This window comes from Mytilus californianus, unplaced genomic scaffold (genome assembly GCF_021869535.1).
Source record: "Mytilus californianus isolate M0D057914Y unplaced genomic scaffold, xbMytCali1.0.p SCAF_10, whole genome shotgun sequence".
In the NCBI taxonomy this organism is placed as follows: Eukaryota; Metazoa; Mollusca; class Bivalvia; order Mytilida; family Mytilidae; genus Mytilus; species Mytilus californianus.
The window spans coordinates 42,969,866-42,994,182 of NW_026262582.1; the positions used below are offsets into that span (position 1 = coordinate 42,969,866).

Below are 24,317 nucleotides of genomic sequence, written 5' to 3' on the forward strand. Positions count from 1 at the left end.
ATACTGGATAGTGGTCAGTGATAGAATACTTTGGTACAGAAATAAAATGAATATTATCTGGTTCATTACTATGAATATGGTCTACCAAAGTGGAAGATGTTTTTGTTACTCGAGTGGGAACCGAGACTATTTGAGACAAGTTAAAAAAAATTTTCAAATGGGACCATTTAGCTGGAATTTGTTCGACGCCAAATCACTATTAAAGTCACCCAAAATAATTATTTCCTTATCTTTAATATCAACATATGTCAACATTGATTCAAATTTTGTAATCCACTCTGCATTACTATTTGGTGGTCTCTATGTGTAACCAAGAAAATGGGTTTTTGATGAACATAAATAAGTTCGATCCAAATTGACTCTATATCATCCTTTTCCAAATCATATCGTCTAATTGTGATTAACATAATAGAAATATAAATAAAAAAACCAACCCCAGATTTTCCAATTCTGTCATTTCTGTTTGTATTGTAACCCTTAATATCTATTTCTTTATTTTGGACAGAATTTGACAAAAATGTTTCACTTAAACACAACACATCTATGTTAGATAATGATAGCAAATACTCAATTTCAGAAAACTTTGGCATTATATGATTTATGTTTAAGTGACATATATATTAAGGGACTTGCGTGGAAATATAAAAGGGTTTGTAAAAGGAGATGCTTTGGAGTTAGATAATAGAATATATGTTGAAGTACATATATATAAAATAACAATACTGATAAGATTTCCCAAAATGAAGTTACATTTTCTGGTAGCATAAAAGTTATTGTGAAAATCCTTTACTTCCAGTACGTTTGACTGAACACATTTTGTAGTTGAGTTGTTGAGTTGTTGTGTTGAATGGTACAAATCTCCTCCCTGTTGACCTCATCGATTGAAAATTTGAAAATTTGAGGCTGGTCTACATGCAAAAAGTCTAAGGTATTGTCTAGAATTTCCACATGTTGTTCCTCTAGTGATAAAAGACGGTTGTTGACATCAGAAATTGTACGGTTAGCTTGATAATGTGTTAGCCTCGGTAGGATTGAGGAAATTACCAGCTTAGTTGTTGGTAAGCTCTGTCTAACTGTACAAATTTGATTTCTATAGTTGTCAATGATAGCCTGAACAGAGTCTCCATCTGATACGTTGTTAGTGCCCAAATGAACAGCAATGACATCTACACAATCAAGTTTGCCTTCTGAGCTGTACTGAATGAGGCAGTCTTCAATGACTCTGATTCGTCCTCCTCGAATAGTCTTTACCTAAGTGTTAATTTGTTTATCCACGTATTCAAGTGTTCAACGAACTATAAAGTGTTATCCAAATCAGGACATGGAAAGATACTAATGTATGTTTGACTACATGGCCATAGATTTGGCAACATAATCTAGAGTCTACATCGAATATCAGCATACGCATTATGAACTATAAATACAACTTCCCATAATATTTTATCTTTTAAAAAAACTTAAACTGTACGATTTTTAACCTTTTAATTTTCATGAAAAAATAGTTTTGTTCGATGCTAGTCAGACTTCCAGTGCTGATATGCGATGATAATGTGTTAATTTTTCTGTCGTCATAATTCTCATACGAATGAACTATAATTTCAATATGGGGTGTGCTTTTTTATTTCATAAGAATTAAAAAGAACATTTGTAGCATTTTTTATGTTATCAATTTCTTTAAGTTACGAGTTTACAATTAACACCTTTGGTGATCCTTAATCTGATGATCGTTCGATCTCGGGTTAATTGGTGTTGTCACTTCTGATTACATGTATGAACAATTAGAATGTTTACTTTGCAATTTCCTTCAATCTAGACGATCTGTGAATTTAGATGAATCAGCTTATTTTCGAAAACAATTATTGCATTAAAAATTTGATGAATGTTGTCAGTTATGAAAGACGAACAAGTAAGTGAAAATCCTTATAAAACAAAATACATGTATGATTAGTTTGAAGACTCTTCGTTTCTGATGGCTTCAAAATTTTCACTCGATTTTTTCTCAGAAAAATAAAATCGATAAATTTAAGAACCCATGAACATGTAACTTAATTTTGCTTAGACCTACGAGCCTCATTCCGGAGCTCCCTTGAACAGTTCTGGCGCAGAGATACGAATTAACATTGAGAACCAAGATATGTTTGTCCATCTGGATGATAGTTATCTCTCGGTTGAAGGACAAATTTTAAAGAACGACGGCACGGTTTACGAAGATGCAGATCTGGAGTAGTGTAAAATTGGGAGTACTTTTTATACGATCTGGTTAGGAAGTAAAATGCAAAATCGGGACTTGGGCTAGGGAGATGGGGTAACGAAAATTTCCCAATCCAGCAAAAATAGCTGGGTTGGGAAATTTGTTTGTTCCTTAACGCCTCGAGCGTAGCGGAGCGCAGCGTAGCGAAGTGATGAGGAGGATTTTTTTTCGGCGCAAAGTAAGAGACGTTCTTTTAGCGGTAATGCATAGTCGTCAAGGTCATCGGGCTCGAACGATTCTGGTTTCTTTTTCACCATGAGTTCCCAGAGGCCAAGGGTTCCTTTGTACCTCACACCATCCACGAAAATATCATCACCGTCAAAAGTAACTGGTGAGCTTCCGATGAAGATACCATCGTTTTCAGATCGCAATCCAAAGGTGTGGTCGGCGGAGGGAGTCATACTGAGCTGCAAATACTGCTGTGCTCGAGGTCCGAGGACGGTGTCTGTAGGTGCTGCGATGGGTAGTGGGTCGGCAAACTCGGGCGGTGGAGGAGGGAGGGCTGGCACTGCTGCAGGAAAGTCTGCAATCGTTTTAGTGATCTGTGAAGCTGCCTCTCGCTGAGCCTCAACCACAGGCTTGAACACCTTGGAAAGGTCTCGGCTGAGTCCAATCTTGTCGAGAAGATGTTGCATATTACTGGCTTGAATTTTTCGCTTGGTGTCTGGCAACTCCCTGGCGAGCACCTCACGCTGTTTAGGGTCGGTAATCTTGATAAACGTCATTTATTTATAGCATTGGTGTGAACGCCCTATAGCGTTGGTGTGAACGCCCTATAGCGTTGGTGATAACTCCCTATAGCGTTGGTGTGAACGCCATATAGCGTTGGTGTGAACGCCCTATAACGTTGGTGTGAACGCCCTATAGCGTTATGTGAAACGCTCCCAAGCGCCTAGGGGGAATATTCAGACGCCTTTCCCAATCGTTAGAGGTATCGTCTGTAACCGTTGCAGCCCCTTTTTCTTTGCAAGATTCAAGTGTCTGAGGCATAGGTCTTTACTAGGGCGGCATGGGTATGTACACTGGTAACCTCTAATCGTCTTGATGGGACATTGGGGTTGAGAAAATCGCTCCACCTTACCATACTGGTGGCCAGAGTTCCATGCGTCGAAATCACCTCCACCGCTATCGATAAGGCGGGGGATCACGCGACCACAATTCCAACACATACTCCTCATATCGACTGGGTCCCATTCAAATTTTCATTTGCAAGGCCATTTGTATCTCTTTGGCTTAATAGGATCCAAAGGACCGAACTCCAGCTCCAGTTCCTTCTCATTCTCTGAAAATGTATACTCCAGGAACTTTTGATCATACTTCAATCTCTGTAACAATCCATCTTTTATTATTAGTCTACATAGAACTCTTCTAATATGCATCGGCATTTCCCATTCCCTTTGGTGCTTGTGAGATCAATGGTAACAAATCCATGGGGCTCAGACCAGCAGCGGTTGCATAATGTTTTGAACTCCTCGAAAGTTAAGTCTGAACAGTGGTCGCTGTGAATGTGCAGGAGATTCTTGCGGTCTTCTTGGAAGAGACATATAAAATTAGCATTCTCTCGGATTGACTGGCGTGGAAGTTTTAAATAGTTTTGGCACAAGTAAAAACAGTCGACATTATTATGTCTACCTCAAACATAATAATCCTCACACTTGTTCTGTTTGTTCAACATCAAATCATCAAACACCACCAAGTTTTTACGGTTGGCATCAAGCTCTCGATGGTCTGGTACATCTCCACATTGCTCAAAAAAGAACGTGTCAATACCACTACGATGCCTCGGTGGGGGTAGTGTATCAACCACATCAATCAGTGATGCAGAACATTTGTCTTTGATGGATAATAGTTCACGTATATCATCTTTTGAGTAACCTTTCCTTAGTGCTTTTTCCAAAGGCTGATAGATAGGTTGATGGAGTGATTTTCCAAAGACCTGCAAACGATCATAATCTAATCACCCTGGTCGAAGGAGCAGGTTATTCATCAACGTGGTTTTACCACAATCTGATTTCCCAATGATCAGACCTCGGATCGATCGCTGGGGGAGAAGAAAGTGATTGCTTCTACCTGCAGTAGTTTCATTGTATGAAATATCTTCAACGTCCATTTATTTAAATAAAATGACAATCTATTGTTTGAAATGTAAGAGAAATACAGAGACGAACAATCGCTAAGACGTTACCACAAGCAATGGACGACGACGGCGGGGTGGAACCTGCGCTGTATGTGGATCGAAGAAATGTCAGTTCGTGAAAACTACCGGTAGTGGTTTCATGAACAAATTGATTAACAACCTACCAGTGGAAATGCATCTTCAAGGACATAATTTCACAGGACCTGGTACCAAACTGAAAAAAAAGATTAAATGCTGATGGAACTCCAAAATCCTGGTCTATACCTATCAATAAGGTCGACCAAGCCGCCTATCATCATGATCTCTGTTATTCTCAACATAAGGAAACAGCTACTCGTAACTCTATATGTGATAAGAATATAGTCAACTGGATGCAATCAGTAATCCAACGATGAGGGAACGAATGGATCGAGGTATGGTTAGACCTCTCATCAACGCCAAAGCACGATTTGGTCTAGACATTAAAAAAAAAAATTCGTTGGACGGAAGAATTAGCTGATGAGTTACACACACCAGTTCGACACAAATTCCAGATACGACGTGTGATTGTAGGGGTGTGGATGAAACTTGGGCTGCTGATCTCGTTGGCATGAGTGCCTTCACTCGTGATAACAAGGGATTCAAATTCATTCTGAGCATTATTGATGTGTTCTCCAAATATAGTTGGTTGATACCCCTCAAGAACAAGAAAGGTGTGACGGTGCGGGATGCCTTCCAAGCAGTGTTCAATGAGCGCGTTCCCGAGAAATTGTGGACAGACAAAGGTACCGAGTTCTACAAAGGATGTAAAGCAGCTGCTCCAAAAGCATGATATTGAGCTCTACTCCACCGAGAATGAGGAAAAGTCGAGTGTTGTTGAGCGCTGGAATCGCACCATGAAAGAGAAGATGTTTAAATATTTCTCAGCCAACTCTACACGCGCCTACATCAATGTGTTGGATGATCTTGTTCACCAGTACAATACCGCCAAACATAGATCCATTAAAATGACTCCTGTGATTGCAAGCCTCAAGAAACATGAAAACAAGATGTATTGGAATTTGTATGGAGACCTCCCTCCCATGCAGCAGGCACGGTTTCGTATAGGTTATAAGGTTCGAATTACCAAGAAGAAAGGCACATTTGAGAAGGGTTATACACCCCGGTGGAACGAGGAAGTTTTCAAAGTGTCTCAAGTTCTTCTTACCCAGCCACCCACCTATCATCTCAAGGATTTTGATGGGGAGGACATTCAGAGATCCTTCTATGAGCCCGAACTTCAGAAGACTGATCAGGATGTCTACCGCATAGAGAAGATCCTCCGCAGGCGAACCAAGAACGGGATTAATGAGGTGTTTGTGAAGTGGAAGGGTTATCCTAAGAATTTTAACTCGTGGATCCCGCAATCAGATCTACAATAATCCTCAACAACCTTTCCGGTCTCAACCTTGAGTCTGGAAAGATTGGAAAACTAGGCATGCTTCAATTCGACAAAAACCCTCAATGCATCAAAATCCGACTGTAGACGAACTTAAAGGGCTTTGGTGATGGTTTCATTGTCAGTTCGTGGGAGTGGGAGATTCAGCACGTGAAACTTTTGCATGTCCAGGTCCGCGTTTATCTTACCACCGTTCGCTTGATGGTCATCTGCATCTGTTTACACTCAGAATCTAATTCATCAATATCTTTCATACCATCTTTCAACTGATGGGTCACCCAACGTTTTGTCACGGCATCCGAGCTGTCCTTGGGTTTTCGTAGGCTAGTAATGCGATTGTCGTTCATATCCAAATCCTGCAGCATTCGCCAAAGAGATGCGCGCTTTCTTGCATGAGATCCAAACTTATCCATTTATTTATAGAGTGAGAAGATTGTACCTTCCAGCGATTTTCCAGTCGCCAACACTTTCAACACGAATAGGCAAAAGTGGCCACACACCACCGAGCCTCGCTGCTGTAATTCATCGGTGCTATATCAAATTTCAGGCTGTAAGTAGTTCACCATCTCTGCAGGCGGTGGCAATTCATAAGAGTCAAAGTAATACTTTACTGGTCCACGTTTATACCAGCAAGTCCAATGCGTTCCAGACCCTCCCAGCTATCGTGATTCAAGATTCCACATTCGATGCGGCGCGGACTGGGTGGTAGGTTATCTCGCATAAACACCCCTCTGAAACTTGGGATTCCTAGGGCTGTGACGGCTCTCTCCAATTCCTTATTCAACAGAGGCTTGTGGGGAAGAATTAAAGTGTGTACCTCGAGGTATTTCATTCTTTTCTGTGTTTTACCCATACTTTATTCATAGCAAGCGGTGTTGTTCTTCGATTCTATAATGTCCGTGAGCAAAAGTGCTAATTCCATTGGGGAGAATGTGTCGCTTGGTATCTTTAGCCGAGAGAGCGACTTTGTTAATTTCCTGGGTGTAGATCTGATGGCTGTAACTTCGGAAAATATTCATTGACTGATATATTTCCTGCTGGGTATCTAAGCATCGCTTGTAGTGGTCAAAGGTAATATTTTTCTTAATGACAGCCCTTGTAACTCCCTTTGCTTTCTTGGTAGCTTCACCATCATCCATTTTGTAGGCGTATAATTTTGGTCGAAGTCCCACGAAGTCAGTCATACTCTTACCACCACATTCGTCCTTAAACATTCCAATTATCTTCTTGTTGACACAGCCTGGAATTCCAGAAGGGTGGTCAGCTGGATAGTTTGAGGTGTCACATTTTCCTTGAACATGTGGGGTAATATCTTTGTAAAAGTCCTCGGTCTGAATTTCATAGGCCAAGCTATCTGTATCGGTAAACAGCAGCCGGGCGTTATCACCGTACCTCTCCCGTATGAAACCGTAATGGAATTTATACATCAGGAGCTTTGAGATGTCTAGAATGCATGCTCCCTAGTAGACTGGCTTGTCCAATTTTAGCTTGGTTCTTTTCATGTGAACGGCTACCAAGTTTTCGGTGAATATAACCCGGCGATCAAAGTTGGGCTTGGACACTAGTTTTAGGGCTTGTTTTTCACTGTTCACCAGTCGAACATCAACCCTCTTCCGAATATTTTCCATAGCTTATCCAAACACTGAGTTATTCATGAGTTTGTAGAAATCCTTCTCTGCATCGGTTTTAGCCTGAGCTCTGAGTTCGGTTTTCAGGTCGATATACGATTTGAGCCATGGAGATTGTTCAAATCTGATGATCCGATGAACCATTTTCAAGATCATTCCCTGGGAGAGATAGTATTGCAGGTTCTGAAGATGAAGGGTTATATTTTACACGTTTGCCCAGATGAGGTACCAGTTTACGAACTCCATCAATTTCTACATTTTCCGGTGCTAGAGGATAGTCGTTATGACTATCGTGAAGGTGTTGAGAATATTCTAGGTCACTTTCTACTAACGCCCCATATTTATGATCTGGATATTCTAAAAGCTCGTCAATCTCTTCTGGATCTACCCATTCAAACCCTCCTATGGGAAGGGGTTGTGCCATGGCCCACCCTTATAAATTGTTTGCATCTAGGTAGGGTATGAACTTGGTTGGCTGCGATGGATCGTAATTGCTCATGTATGGATTATTAGCCTTTCCACGTCGGTGAGATATCATGGCCACACCTCCCCTAGTCGCATTTTTAAACATCATCAACATATCTGGATCGGTCAGAAGTTCCAGTCGGATCCTGGTGAATTTTAGCATCGCGTCGTAGGATAGTCCTGGGGATGTAAAAAAGTGTGCAGGATCAAGCTAGTGAGTTTTCATACAATTATCCCTAAAATTATCGAAAATATCGTCTAGTAAAGCCACATCACTTTCCAAGTAAAGATTGTGATAATCTCGCATTGTTTGGCAACTAAATTCCTTAAACACCAGCTGGGCGTGAGCGTAATCCTCATCGTAAATATGTTCACAGCTAAGTTTGTTGAAAAACGCCTCCTTGGGTGGTAGCTTTGTTTCCTCCAGCTTGGTGGGACCATCTATATAATCGTAGGGATATACTCCCTTCCTAATCATCAGTTCGGTACGATTGCCGAAACACTTCTGAGTCGCCTTGAATTTATCCTTGGTCAAATTCTTTGCCAAGTTTTCAAGATAGGCGAGTAGAAATCGGTTGGAGTCCATAAACCTCATCTCGACATCTCCAACCTTCTTGGAGAAGCTTATATATTTTTCATCGGTGTTGGGGATACACTTAATCTTTCCTTCCCCGAATCCTAATTCCCTCACAAATAAATGGGCATCATACCCACTCAAATTATGAAATACGATGGGAACAAATTTGGGTAGCTGAAACGCTCACTGTGTGCTGCACCCCGATATGTGCCCGTGAGATGATTGTGATCCCGAACCTTATCTCCACCCAAAGTGTTACCACAAATGTGACAGAGTGTGCTAGTTTTGAAATTCTCATTATCTTCATCCGTCATTACCATCGCAATTTTGGTTTCATAAGTTTTGGCAATTTCATCAATTTCCTTTTTCATACACTCCACAAAAGTCTTGGCTGCATCTTCTCCACAGTAAACGACTGAATCTTTGTAGTCACCATGGACGTATTTTATGCGGTAGCAGAATCCAGATGGCTAATGCAGTTGATATGCCTTGGTGTAGGCTCGTGATGGATCTGGCTGGCAGGTGTCCATCTTTTCCGTAAAGCACTTTTAAAAAATCTGCGTAAATGGTGAACGGTACCCTCTTCTGACGTTGTTGATTTCGGAAACTGATGAAGGTTCCTTCTTCTGGCATTTCAATTCTGACCGGCTTCTTCTGGCTATAATATTCCATGTGCTCGTCTAGAATGTCCTGTCTGGTGAAGTGACACAGACACCTGCGGCAGAAAAATGCTTCTCCATTATGACTTGTCACCTGAGACGACAAAAGGCGTGATAAGCTCTTGATCCAGCAGTAATGTTGTTTGTTATCTCTGGTCAAAAACAGGAGATCTATGTGTTGTGTGCCAGTATTCTTGGAAATCCTCAAATAGTATAGTTGGATATCTTCTTCTTCTTCATCTTCTCCTTTCTTCACACCATCAAAGCCAAAAACGTTGATATTTAAGTCTGAATTTTGCTGCTCAAATTTATCAATGGCCTTAAGCGATACTGGGAACTCAATCCCATCACAGTTAAGATCATTTTCCCACTACTTATATTGGTTTTGTCGGTAGGCGTGATTTTTATCCACCTCATTTTCATGTAGGGCTGACAGCAACGCCCACTGGAAGCAACGATTATCTTCATTCCTAACATTTACGATTGCCTTCTTTTTGGCCAGTGCTGATGGGGTTGGTATAAATTAGCTGCCGGCGAGTGGTTTGAATTTGTTCAAGTAAATTTCTAACTGATCGATCTTTCCAAATGTCCATCCACTACCTTCTCGCATGTATTTTGCCAAATTTTCCTTAACCTTCTCCACCATAAGTGAAATCTCGAAATCGAGGTATGATGATTGGGTGATCGTAACCTGATATGATCTGAAGGTGGGATATACGTAGATATTCTCTCCGGTTGAAAGGTTTGATTTAACTAACTCTACTGTTAATACTAACTGCACCTTCAATGCTTTCTTTTGGGTGAGGGTACTTTCGATTTTATTGGAAATGGTGCCTCGACTTATCTGGAAAAACGTTTCCAAATCATGCTGCTTGAGCGGTTTTATGTCGACTGTGCCAAATACACCTTTCAATGCACCCCGCCGGTCAAAAATTTCGATTTCATCTTCCACGGGAGCATTTTCGATATCCCGTTTCACCAGTTCAGTCAGAGCAACTCTCCCTAGTCGGGAATAGTTGGTGATTCCCCGTCTTTTGGCGATGATCTTCAATTCCTTTATGGCGAAAACCTCTTCGCGGATACATTTATGGGTGGTTTTGTCCTCAATTAACTTCACCAATTCCCCCTTAGAGAGCCTGCTATACCCTTTCAGTCCCTCCTTCTTCGCAGTTTTTCGAAGCTCCTTCATGGTCTATTTTACCACGATTTTCCCTCCAACTGGGGTATCCTCATCCTCTTGCTGGCGTGGTTCTTTACTGTGTCTCCAACAAAGCCCATCTTTTCCTGGTTTACTCTTGCAGAACTGCCCCCTTTTCCTTTTCAGTGGAGCGCCACAAGTTTTGGGTTCTTCTGCCATAACTTTTTCATTCTCAAAAAAGAAATCTTTGATATGATCCATATCAACACTATTGGAGGCCATCTCTTTATTTATTTCAATTTCATCCATCTCACTTTTAGCAACACGGTCCTTTGGGGTGTCTCTACCGTTGTTTGTGAAAGCCATATTTGTATTTACCCTAGGATTACATCCCCTTTAAGGTGTCTCTACATTTGTTTACAAAAAGCCATATTCTTGTTTCTACCCTTAGACTAATTGAAACACAATGAATTTACATTTTATGTTTGAGCTTGGGGTCCCTATGCAGAATTTTTGCTTAAAATTGGTGGGGTGGTGTTGAACTCTCATTTTTACACTACTATCTACTATAGGTCGAGGTTGTTGACTTATCTTGACAACTTCGACTTGCGCAATTTGCAGGGTCTCAACCACTTTTGGTAAAAAGATTCGACGGCTGAAGCCGAAGCCGACAACATTGGCTTTGCAGCTAGGCATGGTTACATCGTTATGTAACCTGCGAGCAAAGGAACGTTCTCATTTACCACACCATTAAAGCATATCTTCAGTTTCACAGAGGACTATGCCAAAATCGTGTTCGGATTTAAACACAAACTAAAACTCGTTACGTTAACTCTGATACTAACGCTGTGTAAAGAACAGCGGCAGTACGCAATATGGCAAAGATCGTCTTGAGTAAATTATCCTGGTGTGTTACTCACGTTGTTCTCTTCGATAAAAACAAATTGAAACAGTACAAAACAATCCAGAGCAAGACTAAACTCAACTGTGGTTTCGCATGAAATAGTATAATTCCATAGTCGTTCCCAGAGTACACAATTCAGTTGGCAATTTTTAGCCAAAAGCGGTTGAGAAAAACCTATATTCATCATCGTAGCCTTCCAAACCGACAAGTGTAACGACTAGACTCATAACGCAGCATTGGCGTTTGCGAAACATCCACGTCACCCTCAACGAACAACGCTACCCATGCATGTACTTCAATGCTGCCTTTACCAAGTGCAAAATATTTTGCTTGTACAAAGATGCAGCCAACTTTCGCAAGAAGTTCTTTAATATGGATCATCTCATCAGCAACAGTAACATCAATCCTTTCGACTTGTCAGACCTATATCCCTTGTGCATCATCGATTTGATTCACCAGTCAGAGAAACTGAAAAAATCTGAGGATGACAATTAAATCAGAGCAGAATTCGAGCTCAATGTCCCAGCAAACACACAAACGTTCTGCAGTTCGAGTGTGACAGACAAAAGATGAATGTTGTGTTTAAGGTAAATAAATGGATAATGAGTTGATTCACCTCAAAAGTGGAAAGAGTTACGAAATGGGTGTGGTAAAGTTGTAGACTTACTACTCTTTTCCAAACACTGTTGCAGGGAAAAACACCTTTCGTTTATTTGAACGATAAAAGTAACTGCTATACGTAGATAGATCATTGCGTTGAACACTGGTTTTTACACTATCGAAGACATCAAAGACGTGTTGCGAAGACAACTACGACTCAATAAACACCCAAACAAAAGCAAGAACAATGCCAATCGAACTATACTGAGTGCGACACTAACACATAATCAAAAAATTAAATAGTGGATTTTAAAGTTGTCAATAGCATCAAAACAGTACTGCGATTCGAATGAAAAATCTACACACACGACAACATCATCTACAGCATTCTAATCAACTGCGATATCATCAGTAGTAGATATGTAAATGGATCACAACAATCCATTATCTACAGTTTCTTCCCAAAAGTCCTTCCCGGCATAAAAATTATTCAAAATCCTAAAAACTTAGAACATTTACCAGTGACGCTGAAAACAATCAATCGTATGAGTACTAATCAAGGCGGGATTTCCATCGAACTCAGAGGCAAACATTTGACCATACGCGTTCATCCTCGCGAGGTAAAAACAAATGATCATGAGTTATCACGAATACACAGTTTAAAATTGACACAGGGTCAGGTCAACAAATTACAACAAGAAGCAAAGAATGGTTGTTCAGTCAGCATCCATGTTCGCAGTTCAATCTATCAGAAAACAAAAAATGTTGCTCACCAAGCAACAAATACCTAAAACCGACAGGCTGTCAGATAGTGGTAAGGGTGATATAGTTTTGGAGCTTAGAATACCTGGTAAAACAGCTAAAACAGAACATGCAAAAGAAAGTTGGATTCTTACCCATGTTAATAGGTTTACCAATGAGAGCGCTTCCCGTGTTAGCAAAAACCGTACTACTGTGGATTCATTAATTTTCGTGGGTACCAATTTTCGTGGTTTGAGGAAACTTTGTATTTTCGTGGATATTTGAATTCGTTGTTTTACTTAGGTTTGCATACAGGCCTATACGAAATTTGTACATTTCGATTCGTGGTTCACCTGTATCCACGAAATCAACGAAAAGTGGCATCCCACGAATGAATCCACAGTACTTGCCTTTGGGGTTGCTGCGTTGAGTGGCAAAGGAAGCGCTGCCATCAACAAAGCTATTTGATAAGATCTATATCTTAAACGTGAAGGTGGTGTTTGCTGTACCACATCCCAGGTAAATAACCTTTTATCTATAGAATTGGTCTGTACCCGAAAGAAGGAAGACAACTCATTCTACGATGGTGAGGGGTTGATATAATTTCATAACAGTCCTTTTAAAAAGTTCCTCCCTCAGGTATGCTCCTATAGATGTTAAATAAATGAATGAAGTAGACACTGGATAGCAAACGTACCGAAAGGCTCGCATCCAATGCGTCAAGCAAGAGCTAGGGGCCTAGATTCAAAAATACGCTCAGGTATTAAAAACCTACAACAGACTAAAAAAAGGTGTTTTCCGCTTCATTTTGAACCAGTCTGTTTTAAAAGTCAATTGAAAAAACTAGTACACTCAGCACAGCTGCAAGAGGAATATACGCCATCGCATGCATGCCTTCTTAGTTCGTTAACTGTCCTCAACTATATCGTAAAGATTATTTTAATGGTGTTATAAAAACGAATCGACAAGAAAAGACAATAAATATACCGTTTGTCCTGTCAATACCTAGGTACTACATAGATCCAAGATCGAAGATACAGTCAGCAAGGATTTGGATGATAATGATATCAGCGAAACAGAATTAGCAGCCGTTGTTAAAGGTTTGTTTTTTACTATGATAAAAAATAAAAACTGTGACAACTTTCGACTACATTTAGCGAGGATCTTCCTGCGCATGTACCATAGTCCCCTCACTCAATATACCACTCCGCTACGCTTTTCGTTGCCAACTGATTCAGGGTTCACACCAATTCGTTGTCGTCGAAATCATACCCTCTTTGCGAGTACTGTATTCAATAGTTGAAAACCTTATACTGCCGGCGTAGGTTCGAGTTCCTCTACCTGCCGATCTCTTTGCTCAGACGACTGCACGCTCAACCATAATCTCGAGCTCCCATCCCCGGTCCAACATCAACGTATACTCGCCACCATCCTTTATTCATTTTGGCAAACCCCTAACGTATAAATGTACAACACATTTAGCTGATCCTAAACTGAAATACCACCGAATGTGTATCATGTGTATATGGAGACGACCATTCGATATTCGGTTTTGGAAAGGGGCGAGGGATTGTTTGCAGATTAAATAGTCATTTCCATCTGTTGCTGCGCGTTCTTAATCTTTTTCGCTTTGCCGTTTGAAAATTAATTTTACAGTTGTACAAAACTGTTTTCAATATTTTGTATTGCAGAATATTCATTATGATCCTGCTGGTGGAAGATTATTTATTTTCATGTTCCTTTATGGTCATGATATTCATTTTCTAAATTAAACTGTCTCTCCCTCTTCCTTGAAAATCAATTGGCCGTCCCCTTAAACAATGGCGTTTTGAGAGGTGATTATGATTCTGTCAGTTATTTTCGTTTGATCAGAAACCAGTTTCCAACATAGTAAGGTATAATGACACGCTTACTTCGGTTTGAAGAACAATCCTTTGGGGGGATTGGTGTCAGGAACTGTTGCAGAATATTTTTGGCTTATTTCAATACGCTCTTTTTCCATTTTTTTTTTTAATTTCGAGCCCTAGTTTCAGATTTTTGAACATAGCGCCACTCGAAACCTTACGCAAACCATGCGCCTGTTTTTCCTCTACAAGACCTATATACACAGTTACTTTAGTACAAATAATCTTCATGTACAGTTCTAAAGATGCATATCAAATGTACATCCGTAAAGCTGTATATAAACTGTTAATCTGTAAAGCTGTATATAAACTGTTAATCTGTAAAGCTGTATATAAACTGTTAATCTGTAAAGCTGTATATAAACTGTACATCTGTTAAGCTGTATATAAACTGTACATCTGTAAAACTGTATATAAACTGTACATTTAAAAGCTGTTTATAAACTGCAACTCTGTAAAAATGTACATTAACTGTACATTTTTAAATCTGTGTATAAGCTAAACATATAGTTTCTACCACTGCATCTTGTGTGATACAATATCTATCAACAGTTTATATACAGTTTTTCAGATGTACAGTTTATATACAGCTTTACAGCTGTACAGTTGATATACAGCTTCACAGATGTACAGTTTATATACAGCTTTACAGCTTTACAGTTTATATACAGCTTTACGGATGTACATTTGATATGCATCTTTAGAACTGTACATCAAGATCATTTGTACTAAAGTAGCTGTGTAGCCAAAACCCGTGACACCCCTCATTATTTTTCTCTCGAAGGCATGGAATAGGCCAAACTCCCGGTTTTTTTTCCATTTTTTTTTTTAAATTTCGATCCCTAGTTCCAGATTTTTGAACATAGCGCAACTCGAAACCTTGCGCAAACGATGCACCTGTTTCTCCTCTACAAGACCTATATAGCCAAACTCCGTGACACCCCTCATTATTTTTCTCTAGAAGCCATGCAATAGGTCAACCCCCCGGTTTTTTCTAATTTGTTTTCAAATTTCGATCCCTAGTTTCAGATTTTTGAATATAGCGCCACTCGAAACCTTGCGCAAACAATGCACTTGTTTCTCCTCTACAAGACCTATATAGTCATATCCCGTGACACCCCTCATTATTTTTCTCTAGAAGACATAGAATAGGCCAACCCCCCAGTTTAAAACATTTTTTTTTTTCAAATTTTGAGCTCTAGTTTCAGATTTTTGAACATAGCGCCCTTCGATACCTTGCGCAAAAGATGGGCCTGTTTCTCCTCTACAAGACCTATATAGTCATACCCTGAGACACCCCTCATTATTTTTCTCTAGAAGCTATGGAATAGGCCAACCCCCAAGTTTAAATCGATTTTTTTTCAAATTTTGAGCTCTAGATTCAGATTTTTGAACATAGCGCCCTTCGATACCTTGCGCAAAAGATGCGCCTGTTTCTCTTCTACAAGACCTATATAGTCATACCCCGTGACACCCCTCATTATTTTTCTCTAGAAGACATGGAATAGGCCAACCACTTTGTTTTTAACAATTTTTTTTCAAATTTTGAGCTCTAGTTTCAGATTTTTGAACATAGCGCCCTTCGATACCTTGCGCAAAAGATGGGCCTGTTTCTCCTCTACAAGACCTATATAGTCATACCCTGAGACACCCCTCATTATTTTTCTCTAGAAGCTATGGAATAGGCCAACCCCCGAGTTTAAATCGATTTTTTTTCAAATTTTGAGCTCTAGATTCAGATTTTTGAACATAGCGCCCTTCGATACCTTGCGCAAAAGATGCGCCTGTTTCTCTTCTACAAGACCTATATAGTCATACCCCGTGACACCCCTCATTATTTTTCTCTAGAAGACATGGAATAGGCCAACCACTTTGTTTTTAACATTTTTTTTTCAAATTTTGAGCTCTAGTTTCAGATTTTTGAACATAGCGCCCTTCGATACCTTGCGCAAAAGATGCGCCTGTTTCTCCTCTACAAGACCTATATAGTCATACCCCGTGACACCCCTCATTATTTTTCTCTAGAAGCCATGGAAAAGGCCAACCCCCGAGTTTAAAACAATTTTTTTTCAAATTTTGAGCTCTAGTTTCAGATTTTTGAAAATAGCACCCTTCGATACCTTGCGCAAAAGATGCGCCTGTTTCTCTTCTACAAGACGTATATAGTCATACCCCGTGACACCCCTCATTATTTTTCTCTAGAAGCTATGGAATAGGCCAACCCCCTGTTTAAAACAATTTTTTCTCAAATTCTGAGCTCTAGTTTTAGATTTTTGAACATAGCGCCCTTCGATACCTTGCGCAAAAGATGCGCCTGTTTCTTTTCTACAAGACCTATATAGTCATACTCCGTGACACCCCTCATTATTTTTCTCTAGAAGCCATGGAATAGACCAACCCCCCTGTTTAAAACAATTTTTTTTCAAATTTTGAGCTCTAGTTTCAGATTTTTGAACATAGCGCCCTTCGATACCTTGCGCAAAAGATGCACCTGTTTCTCCTCTAAAAGACTTATATAGTCATACCCCGTGACACCCCTCATTATTTTTCTCTAAAAACCATGGAATAGGCCAACCCCCCAGTTTAAAACAATTTTTTTTCAAATTTTGAGCTCTAGTTTCAGATTTTTGAACATAGCACCCTTCGATACCTTGCGCAAAAGATGCGCCTGTTTCTCTTCTACAAGACCTATATAGTCATACCCCGTGACACCCCTCATTATTTTTCTCTAGAAGCCATGGAATAGGCCAACCCCCTGTTTAACACAATTTGTTTTCAAATTTTGAACTCTAGTTTCAGATTTTTGAACATAGCGCCCTTCGATACCTTGCGCAAAAGATGCGCCTGTTTCTCCTCTACAAGACCTATATAGTCATACCCCGTGACACCCCTAATTATTTTTCTCTAAAGGCCATGGAAAAGGCCAGCCTCCCAGTTTAAAACATTTTTTTTTCAAATTTTGAGCTCTAGTTTCAGATTTTTGAACATAGCGCCCTTCGATACCTTGCGCAAAAGATGCGCCTGTTTCTCCTCTACAAGACCTATATAGTCATACCCCGTGACACCCCTCATTATTTGTCTCTAGAAGCCATGGAATAGGCCAACCCCCATTTCTGCAAATGTGTATTTTAGTTCAATTAAACAATGACATCAAAGGTGCTGTATTTTACAGGGAAGGACTACTTTTACATACGTTCTAAATGGAAGTGGGTGCATTGGTGGTCTTACACCTACAAATAATCCGTTGACAGATGCAGATTTACTGTGGTACTGAATATTAGCCTAAAAAGGTATGTGACTTGTTTTATCAATGGATGGGATAAATACCATTTCATGATAGAGTTGAAATTGCAATATTTGGAAAGAATTTCTGCCTATTTAAATATTTTTCATTAAACGGCCGGTGCTGTCTTATTCATTTTTTCGGTTTTTAGATATATCGCCTTATTGTTCGCTGGCTTATTGTTCGCTAGTTATTGTTCGCTAGCTACAGCCTGGTCGTCCATTATAAATATTGAATATTGCAGGCGTATTCTGGATGCGAACAAATTGAAAATAAAACGTGGGTTTACCAAGTGGTTTAAACAAATTGAAGGAAGGAAAATTTAGACTACCACTGGGAAATAAGGATATTTTGGATAGAGGCAGAAATGTTGCTTTGTAATAGGCCACTAACAGACCCCTTAATGAGTTTTACAATTGTTCTATAACGTGAAATATGACACGTTCCATGTATATTTAACGTTCCCACTCATGACAGCGTATTTACACGTATAACACAGTCCTTTTTAGCATGCACCTTGTTTTGCCGGATTGGTGACCATATTTATATACTGTCATATCAAGGCATATCTACTTTAAGTTGTGTCGCATTCAATGGCTTTTTTGAGAGAATAATTATTTCCGGTAGCATCGAAATGTTTTTACTATTGATGTACGACATATACTATTCACGTCCGTATATTGAAAAAATCTGGATATTAAAAACAAAAAAAGTATATATAGATGATTTAAACAGGTATTCCCACGGGTAAATATACATATAAGCGCTAATGTATAACTTCTTCGTCTTACATCCATGACAATACTATCAAAAACAAGATCGTGTCAAGTATTATAATATCAAAAAGTATAGTTTAATAAGAGTGTCTCGTTAAAGCCTTGTTAAACTTGATACCAGATGTTTCATTACTAAGAATATACATTACGACTTTTAACTTTAATAGTTTAGGTAAGATCGTATCAACAAAGGAAATAACAAATCCACTTTAAACATCTTAATTTACAAAAAGTTAGGGCGAATTTTCCTTGTGATTCTTTCATTCACATGGTCAAAAGTTAAAAGTTGTCAAATCCTACTAGAAATTGATGATTTAAGAGACTGTATTATATACTTGAAATATAGTTTTACTATTTTACATTTTAACATAAAATCACAAAATGCTTTTTATATCTATATTTATTGTTTTTTAAGGCATTTTAAAAAATTGCAAATTGTTACATGTTTTATCAATTTTCTTTGCATCGGATGACGTTGCTAATCAAAATGAATTAGTTTATCCGAAAGACAGTACATGATAGCTTTAGTTCCAAAATATTTTTTATTATTACTATCAATTGTCAAATATGAATTGTGTTGAAATATTACTTCGATGTACATAATTTACAATTGTTTAAAGTAATTTAAACTTAGAAATTATACAAAAATCGAACTAGCCCCCCATCATCTCTGTTTAGTTAAATGACCTTTCCGTAAGTCTAACTGACTGATGTATTCATTGCTACATTGTATATTATGGGTCTGGATGTGAGGTGGTCTTCATTTCCATTTTTTTTAGGCCATTTCGTTCTATTCTTTAATATCAAATGGTATAAAAAGTATAGTTTTTTAATACAAGTGTCTTGTACCTCTTTGTTCAACTTGATACCAGATGTTTTCATACTAAGAATATACATTACGACTTTTAAATTTAATAGTTTAGGTAAGATCGTATCAACAAAGGAAATAATAAATCCACTTTAAACATCTTAATTTACAAAAAGGTAGGGCGAATTTTCCTTGTGATTCTTTCATTCACAGGGTCAAAAGTTAAAATTTGTCAAATCCTACTAGAAATTGATGATTTAAGAGACTGTATTATATACTTGAAATATAGTTTTACAATTTTACATTTTAACATAAAATCACAAAATGCTTTTTATATCTATATTTATTGTTTTTTAAGGCATTTTAAAAAATTGCAAATTGTTACATGTTTTTATCAATTTTCTTTGCATCGGATGACGTTGCTAATCAAAATGAATTAGTTTATCCGAAAGACAGTACATAATAGCTTTAGTTCCAAAATATTTTTTATTATTACTATCAATTGTCAAATATGAATTGTGTTGAAATATTACTTCGATGTACATAATTTACAATTGGTTAAAGTAATTTAAACTTAGAAATTATACAAAAATCGAACTAGCCCCCCATCATCTCTGTTTAGTTAAATGACCTTTCCGTAAGTCTAACTGACTGATGTATTCATTGCTACATTGTATATTATGGGACTGGATGTGAGGTGGTCTTCATTTCCATTTTTTTTTTAGGCCATTTCGTTCTATTCTTTAATATCAAATGGTATAAAAAGTATAGTTTTGTTAATACAAGTGTCTTGTACCTCTTTGTTCAACTTGATACCAGATGTTTTCATACTAAGAATATACATTACGACTTTTAAATTTAATAGTTTAGGTAAGATCGTATCAACAAAGGAAATAATAAATCCACTTTAAACATCTTAATTTACAAAAAGGTAGGGCGAATTTTCCTTGTGATTCTTTCACTCACAGGGTCAAAAGTTAAAAGTTGTCAAATCCTACTAGGAATTAATGATTTAAGAGACTGTATTATATACTTAAAATATAGTTTTACAATTTTACATTTTAACATAAAATCACAAAATGCTTTTTAGCTCTATATAATTATTGTTGTTTAAGTCATTTTAAAACAAAATTGCAAATTGTTACATGTTTTTATCAATTTTCTTTGCATCGGATGACGTTGCTAATCAAAAAGAATTAACTTATCCGAAAGACAATACATGATAGCTTTAGTTCCAAAATATTTTTTATTATTACTATCAATTGTGTTGAAATATTACTTCGTTGTACATAATTTACAATTGGTTAAAGTAATTTATACTCTAGGCCATTTCGTTCTATTCTTTAATATCACCCCTATTATTCATTATTCTTAATATTTTATCACTCCATTATTCTTTATTCTTTGGTCTATTTTTCTCTTTTCTCTCCCCCCCCCCTTTTTTTTCTCAATTTCTTGTCCATTGCTGTATATTCTGTTAACCCCTTCCAGACCATCATATGTATATAAAATTTAGCTTGTTACTGATTCATTCCTGCTTTTCTACTTTTTTAGGAATATGTTATCTGTGTGGTACCAGATGTCAGTTATGCAATATCAGCTTAGGGGTCAAGATGTGTCTACATTGAGCGTCGGGAGAATGGATAGAAAAATTCAGAACAGTCCAACCTTTGGAAAAAACAAACAATGGGATAAGGATGTTCGCTACTCTTGTTTTTGATTTTTTGTCAGATTTTCGGAATCCTCTAGATTATCCATGTAGTGCCAATAAATATTATGCCCGTTAATTCCTACTTTTCTTTTCTCAATATTATTTCATATAGTTTAAAAGGCTTTTTTGAAAATCTTGAAAAATCCTTGATATCTTTTCATAATAGTTTATGAAAGAAAAAAAGTGCCATTTTAAATAGAAGAAAATTCTAGAGAGAATCATTTCCCGCCAAATTTTCATATGATAATATCTTAAAAACATGGACAAGGATCTGTCATTTTTTTTCTACTGATTACGTTCCGCTATTTATATAATATCAATCTATAATCTTTTAAGTAGGCCTACGCATCACACAAAATATAATAAGAATGTTTCATCAAATTTAAGACTACACATTTATTTTATTTATAACTATGGAAAACTCTAAATGTCGTTTTTTAGAACTTACATCGTATACATTACTTTTGAAAACATTCGGCATTAGAGACACTTTATCAGTATACTATTTGTGTTTAAAATTGAGAAATCTTATTTTTCAGACTCCTACCTTTGTACTCCATGTTGTCATGAGATGACCATCTGAGAAAAAATGACATATTTGGAATCCGTAGCACAAAAATAATAGAGAAAAACTTCATTTTGATACTAAAAAGTAAGAATCAATATGAACCTGGAACAAAAATTAAGAATGGTTTTTCGTTTTAAGAAGGTTCTATATAGTGACTTGTTTATGTATATTGTTTTGAGTGCAATTTCACGTTTAATATAAGTTAATCATGCAGTAACGTGTCTAATAAAATTGATAATGGAAATGGGGAATGTGTCAAAGAGACAACAACTCGACCAAAGAGCAGAAAACAGCCCAAGGCCACCAATGGGTCTTCAACACAGTGAGAAAATCCCGCACCCGGAGTCGGGCTTCAGCTGGCCCCTAAACAAAAATGTGTATTAGTTCAGTGAAAACATACCTTGTAGGCCGTCATAGTATAAACATGCACTTGTTTTTTGGGGTGACGTAAATTATTATCATCAGAGAAAATCAAATAAATCAAATAATAATTTTAGATTGATAATTGATAATTGATAATTGATAATTGCAAAACAAACTAGCATCCTTCAGTTTTTGTTGTTTAAAAGACTGTTCCTTAAGACTGACTTGCTGATTGATTGATTGATTGGATGTGCTTAGCACACTTACACTGCTAATACCTCATAAAGGCTTTATACAATATTTCTGTATAAGGGTCTGGCTGGATTGAGGGGGGAGGGGAATTAATTTCAGTATTTTTTAATTTTTTAGGCATTTTTATTTTCTATTTGAATCATTATTTTTTGGCCCATTATTCGTTATTCTTAATATTTAAGCTACCAATTATTCTTTATCCTCTTTTGTTTGGCATACTTCTCTCTTAATTTTTATATCGTTTGCCGTATTGTTAATGATTCTATATTCTGTGTTAGCACCCTATCCAGACCATCCTGTATATGAAAATAGTAGCTTGTTGCAGATTCAATCTTGGTTTTTTTTTTAATATTTAAGGAACATGTTATCAGATGTGGATCCAGGGTTTTGGGAAAGGGGGCTCCAAACTAGTCAACGTTTGGAGTTGGGCAATGAAAAAATCTATGCATTAACCATAAATGTAGCTCCATAAGGGGGACGTTTTCGTTTTCGTTGCTTTCTTCTTAAACTTCATTTAACTTATGCCCATTCAGGATGTGAAACTACTAACAATCAATACACTATGTATTTTTTTCATGCAACGTTGAACGACAGGGAAGAAGGATGGTAATGTTAGACTGTCACTTGAAAACAATGGAGGCAGAAAAATATACAAAAAAAAAATAAATTACAAGATACAAAAATATTTTTTAAGTTATATATATGTTGTGTACAAGATGTAAGTTTGTACAAATTATAATTTGTACAGGGTTTTTGTACAAGTGTTTCGACACATACCTTTTTGCACCAGATGATAAAAGTTTATCTTCTAAAATTTATCAGCTAAGTGTCTTAAATTCAAATATATATACTTCAACCTAACATTTAGTGCTATTCTCCTTGTCCTTTTACTGGAAATAAGGACACCTGAATGGTTTAAATTCTATTTTTATTTGTCTCCTTATACCAAAATCAAATCCATTAAAAGTCTTTTTGTGTTCGTATAATGTTTTTTGTATCAATGCTCAGTATTAGACTGTATCATGTAGTCGTGAAAATATGACAGAAACATGTGGAACTAAAGACTGTGTGCTTGTATCATCCATTTGTGTTAAGCGGTCCATAAAACACTTACAACTTGTACAAAAATTCTATTCAAATCATAATTTGTACAAACTTACATCTTGTACACAACATATACATGATATACGCACAAAATATACTGTGATGATGAAGAACAGCAAAAAAAGCGCTGTTACTTCAATTTTTGTGTGTTTTTTCTTTTTGTTTTTTTTTGTTGTGCATGTACTGATTTTGTGTCATGGATGGATACCCCATATCCTTTGTTTTTATATTACTTCTGTTTTATTTATATTAATACCACACCTATTCTTTTTTTATATCTATGGAAAAAGTCTAATTAGCGTTACCGAGTATAACTAACTCGTTAACCATTACTTTTGAATATATTTAAAGCCACTTCATTGTACAAATCGCGTTCAAAATTAGGAATAAAGAATTTTACACACTCCTACCTCTGTATTCAACGTTGTCGTCAGATGACCATCGGAGAAGACATGAAATATTTGGAATCCATAACACAAAAACAATTGAGAAAAACTTCATTTTGATTTTTCTAGTTGTAACTACAATTAACGTATCAATATCCACCCGGAACAAATATACCAAGAATTAAATTGATTATAAATTCCTATAAACTGTTTTCTTCCTCGACAGACAGGTGGCTACTTTAAAAGTAATTCCATTTATAACTTTTACGTTTAAATACCCTTTTCATACACTCACACGCAATTATACTATATTTAGCCATTCATAATTTTAAAAAATCAAATATCTATTGTTATGAAACGTTGAATCGTGATTCGGGTGAATGAGTCAAACAGGTATGGTTTCTGCTCTTACGGAAAAACGTGACCTCAAGACAACGAAATGTCTACAATATTGCGTTGATTCTAGATTATGACCTAAGCATTAATAAATAAAAGACAGTCAAAAGATGAATGGAATTTAAAGAACTAGTATATATCATAAACAAAATATTCAATTAATATTTCGGCTCATTTAAATGTCTTTAACACTGTTTGAATCAATACATATTCCGTGGAAAAAAAAGATTAATCAATTAAAGAATCGGT

At 37.2% G+C, this 24,317-nt stretch overlaps 1 protein-coding gene across 1 annotated transcript in view; it reads right to left on the minus strand.

Annotated features, from left to right (window-relative positions):
• The window catches only part of LOC127718168 (serine-rich adhesin for platelets-like), a 199,855-nt gene extending 175,836 nt beyond the window's left edge, over nucleotides 1-24,019 (minus strand). The window contains exon 1 of the mRNA XM_052224135.1: nucleotides 23,697-24,019. Coding sequence (XP_052080095.1) covers nucleotides 23,697-23,787 — 91 coding nt within the window. The 5' untranslated portion in view covers nucleotides 23,788-24,019. The remainder of the gene's footprint in view (nucleotides 1-23,696) is intronic.
• Nucleotides 24,020-24,317: the final 298 nt, after the last annotated feature.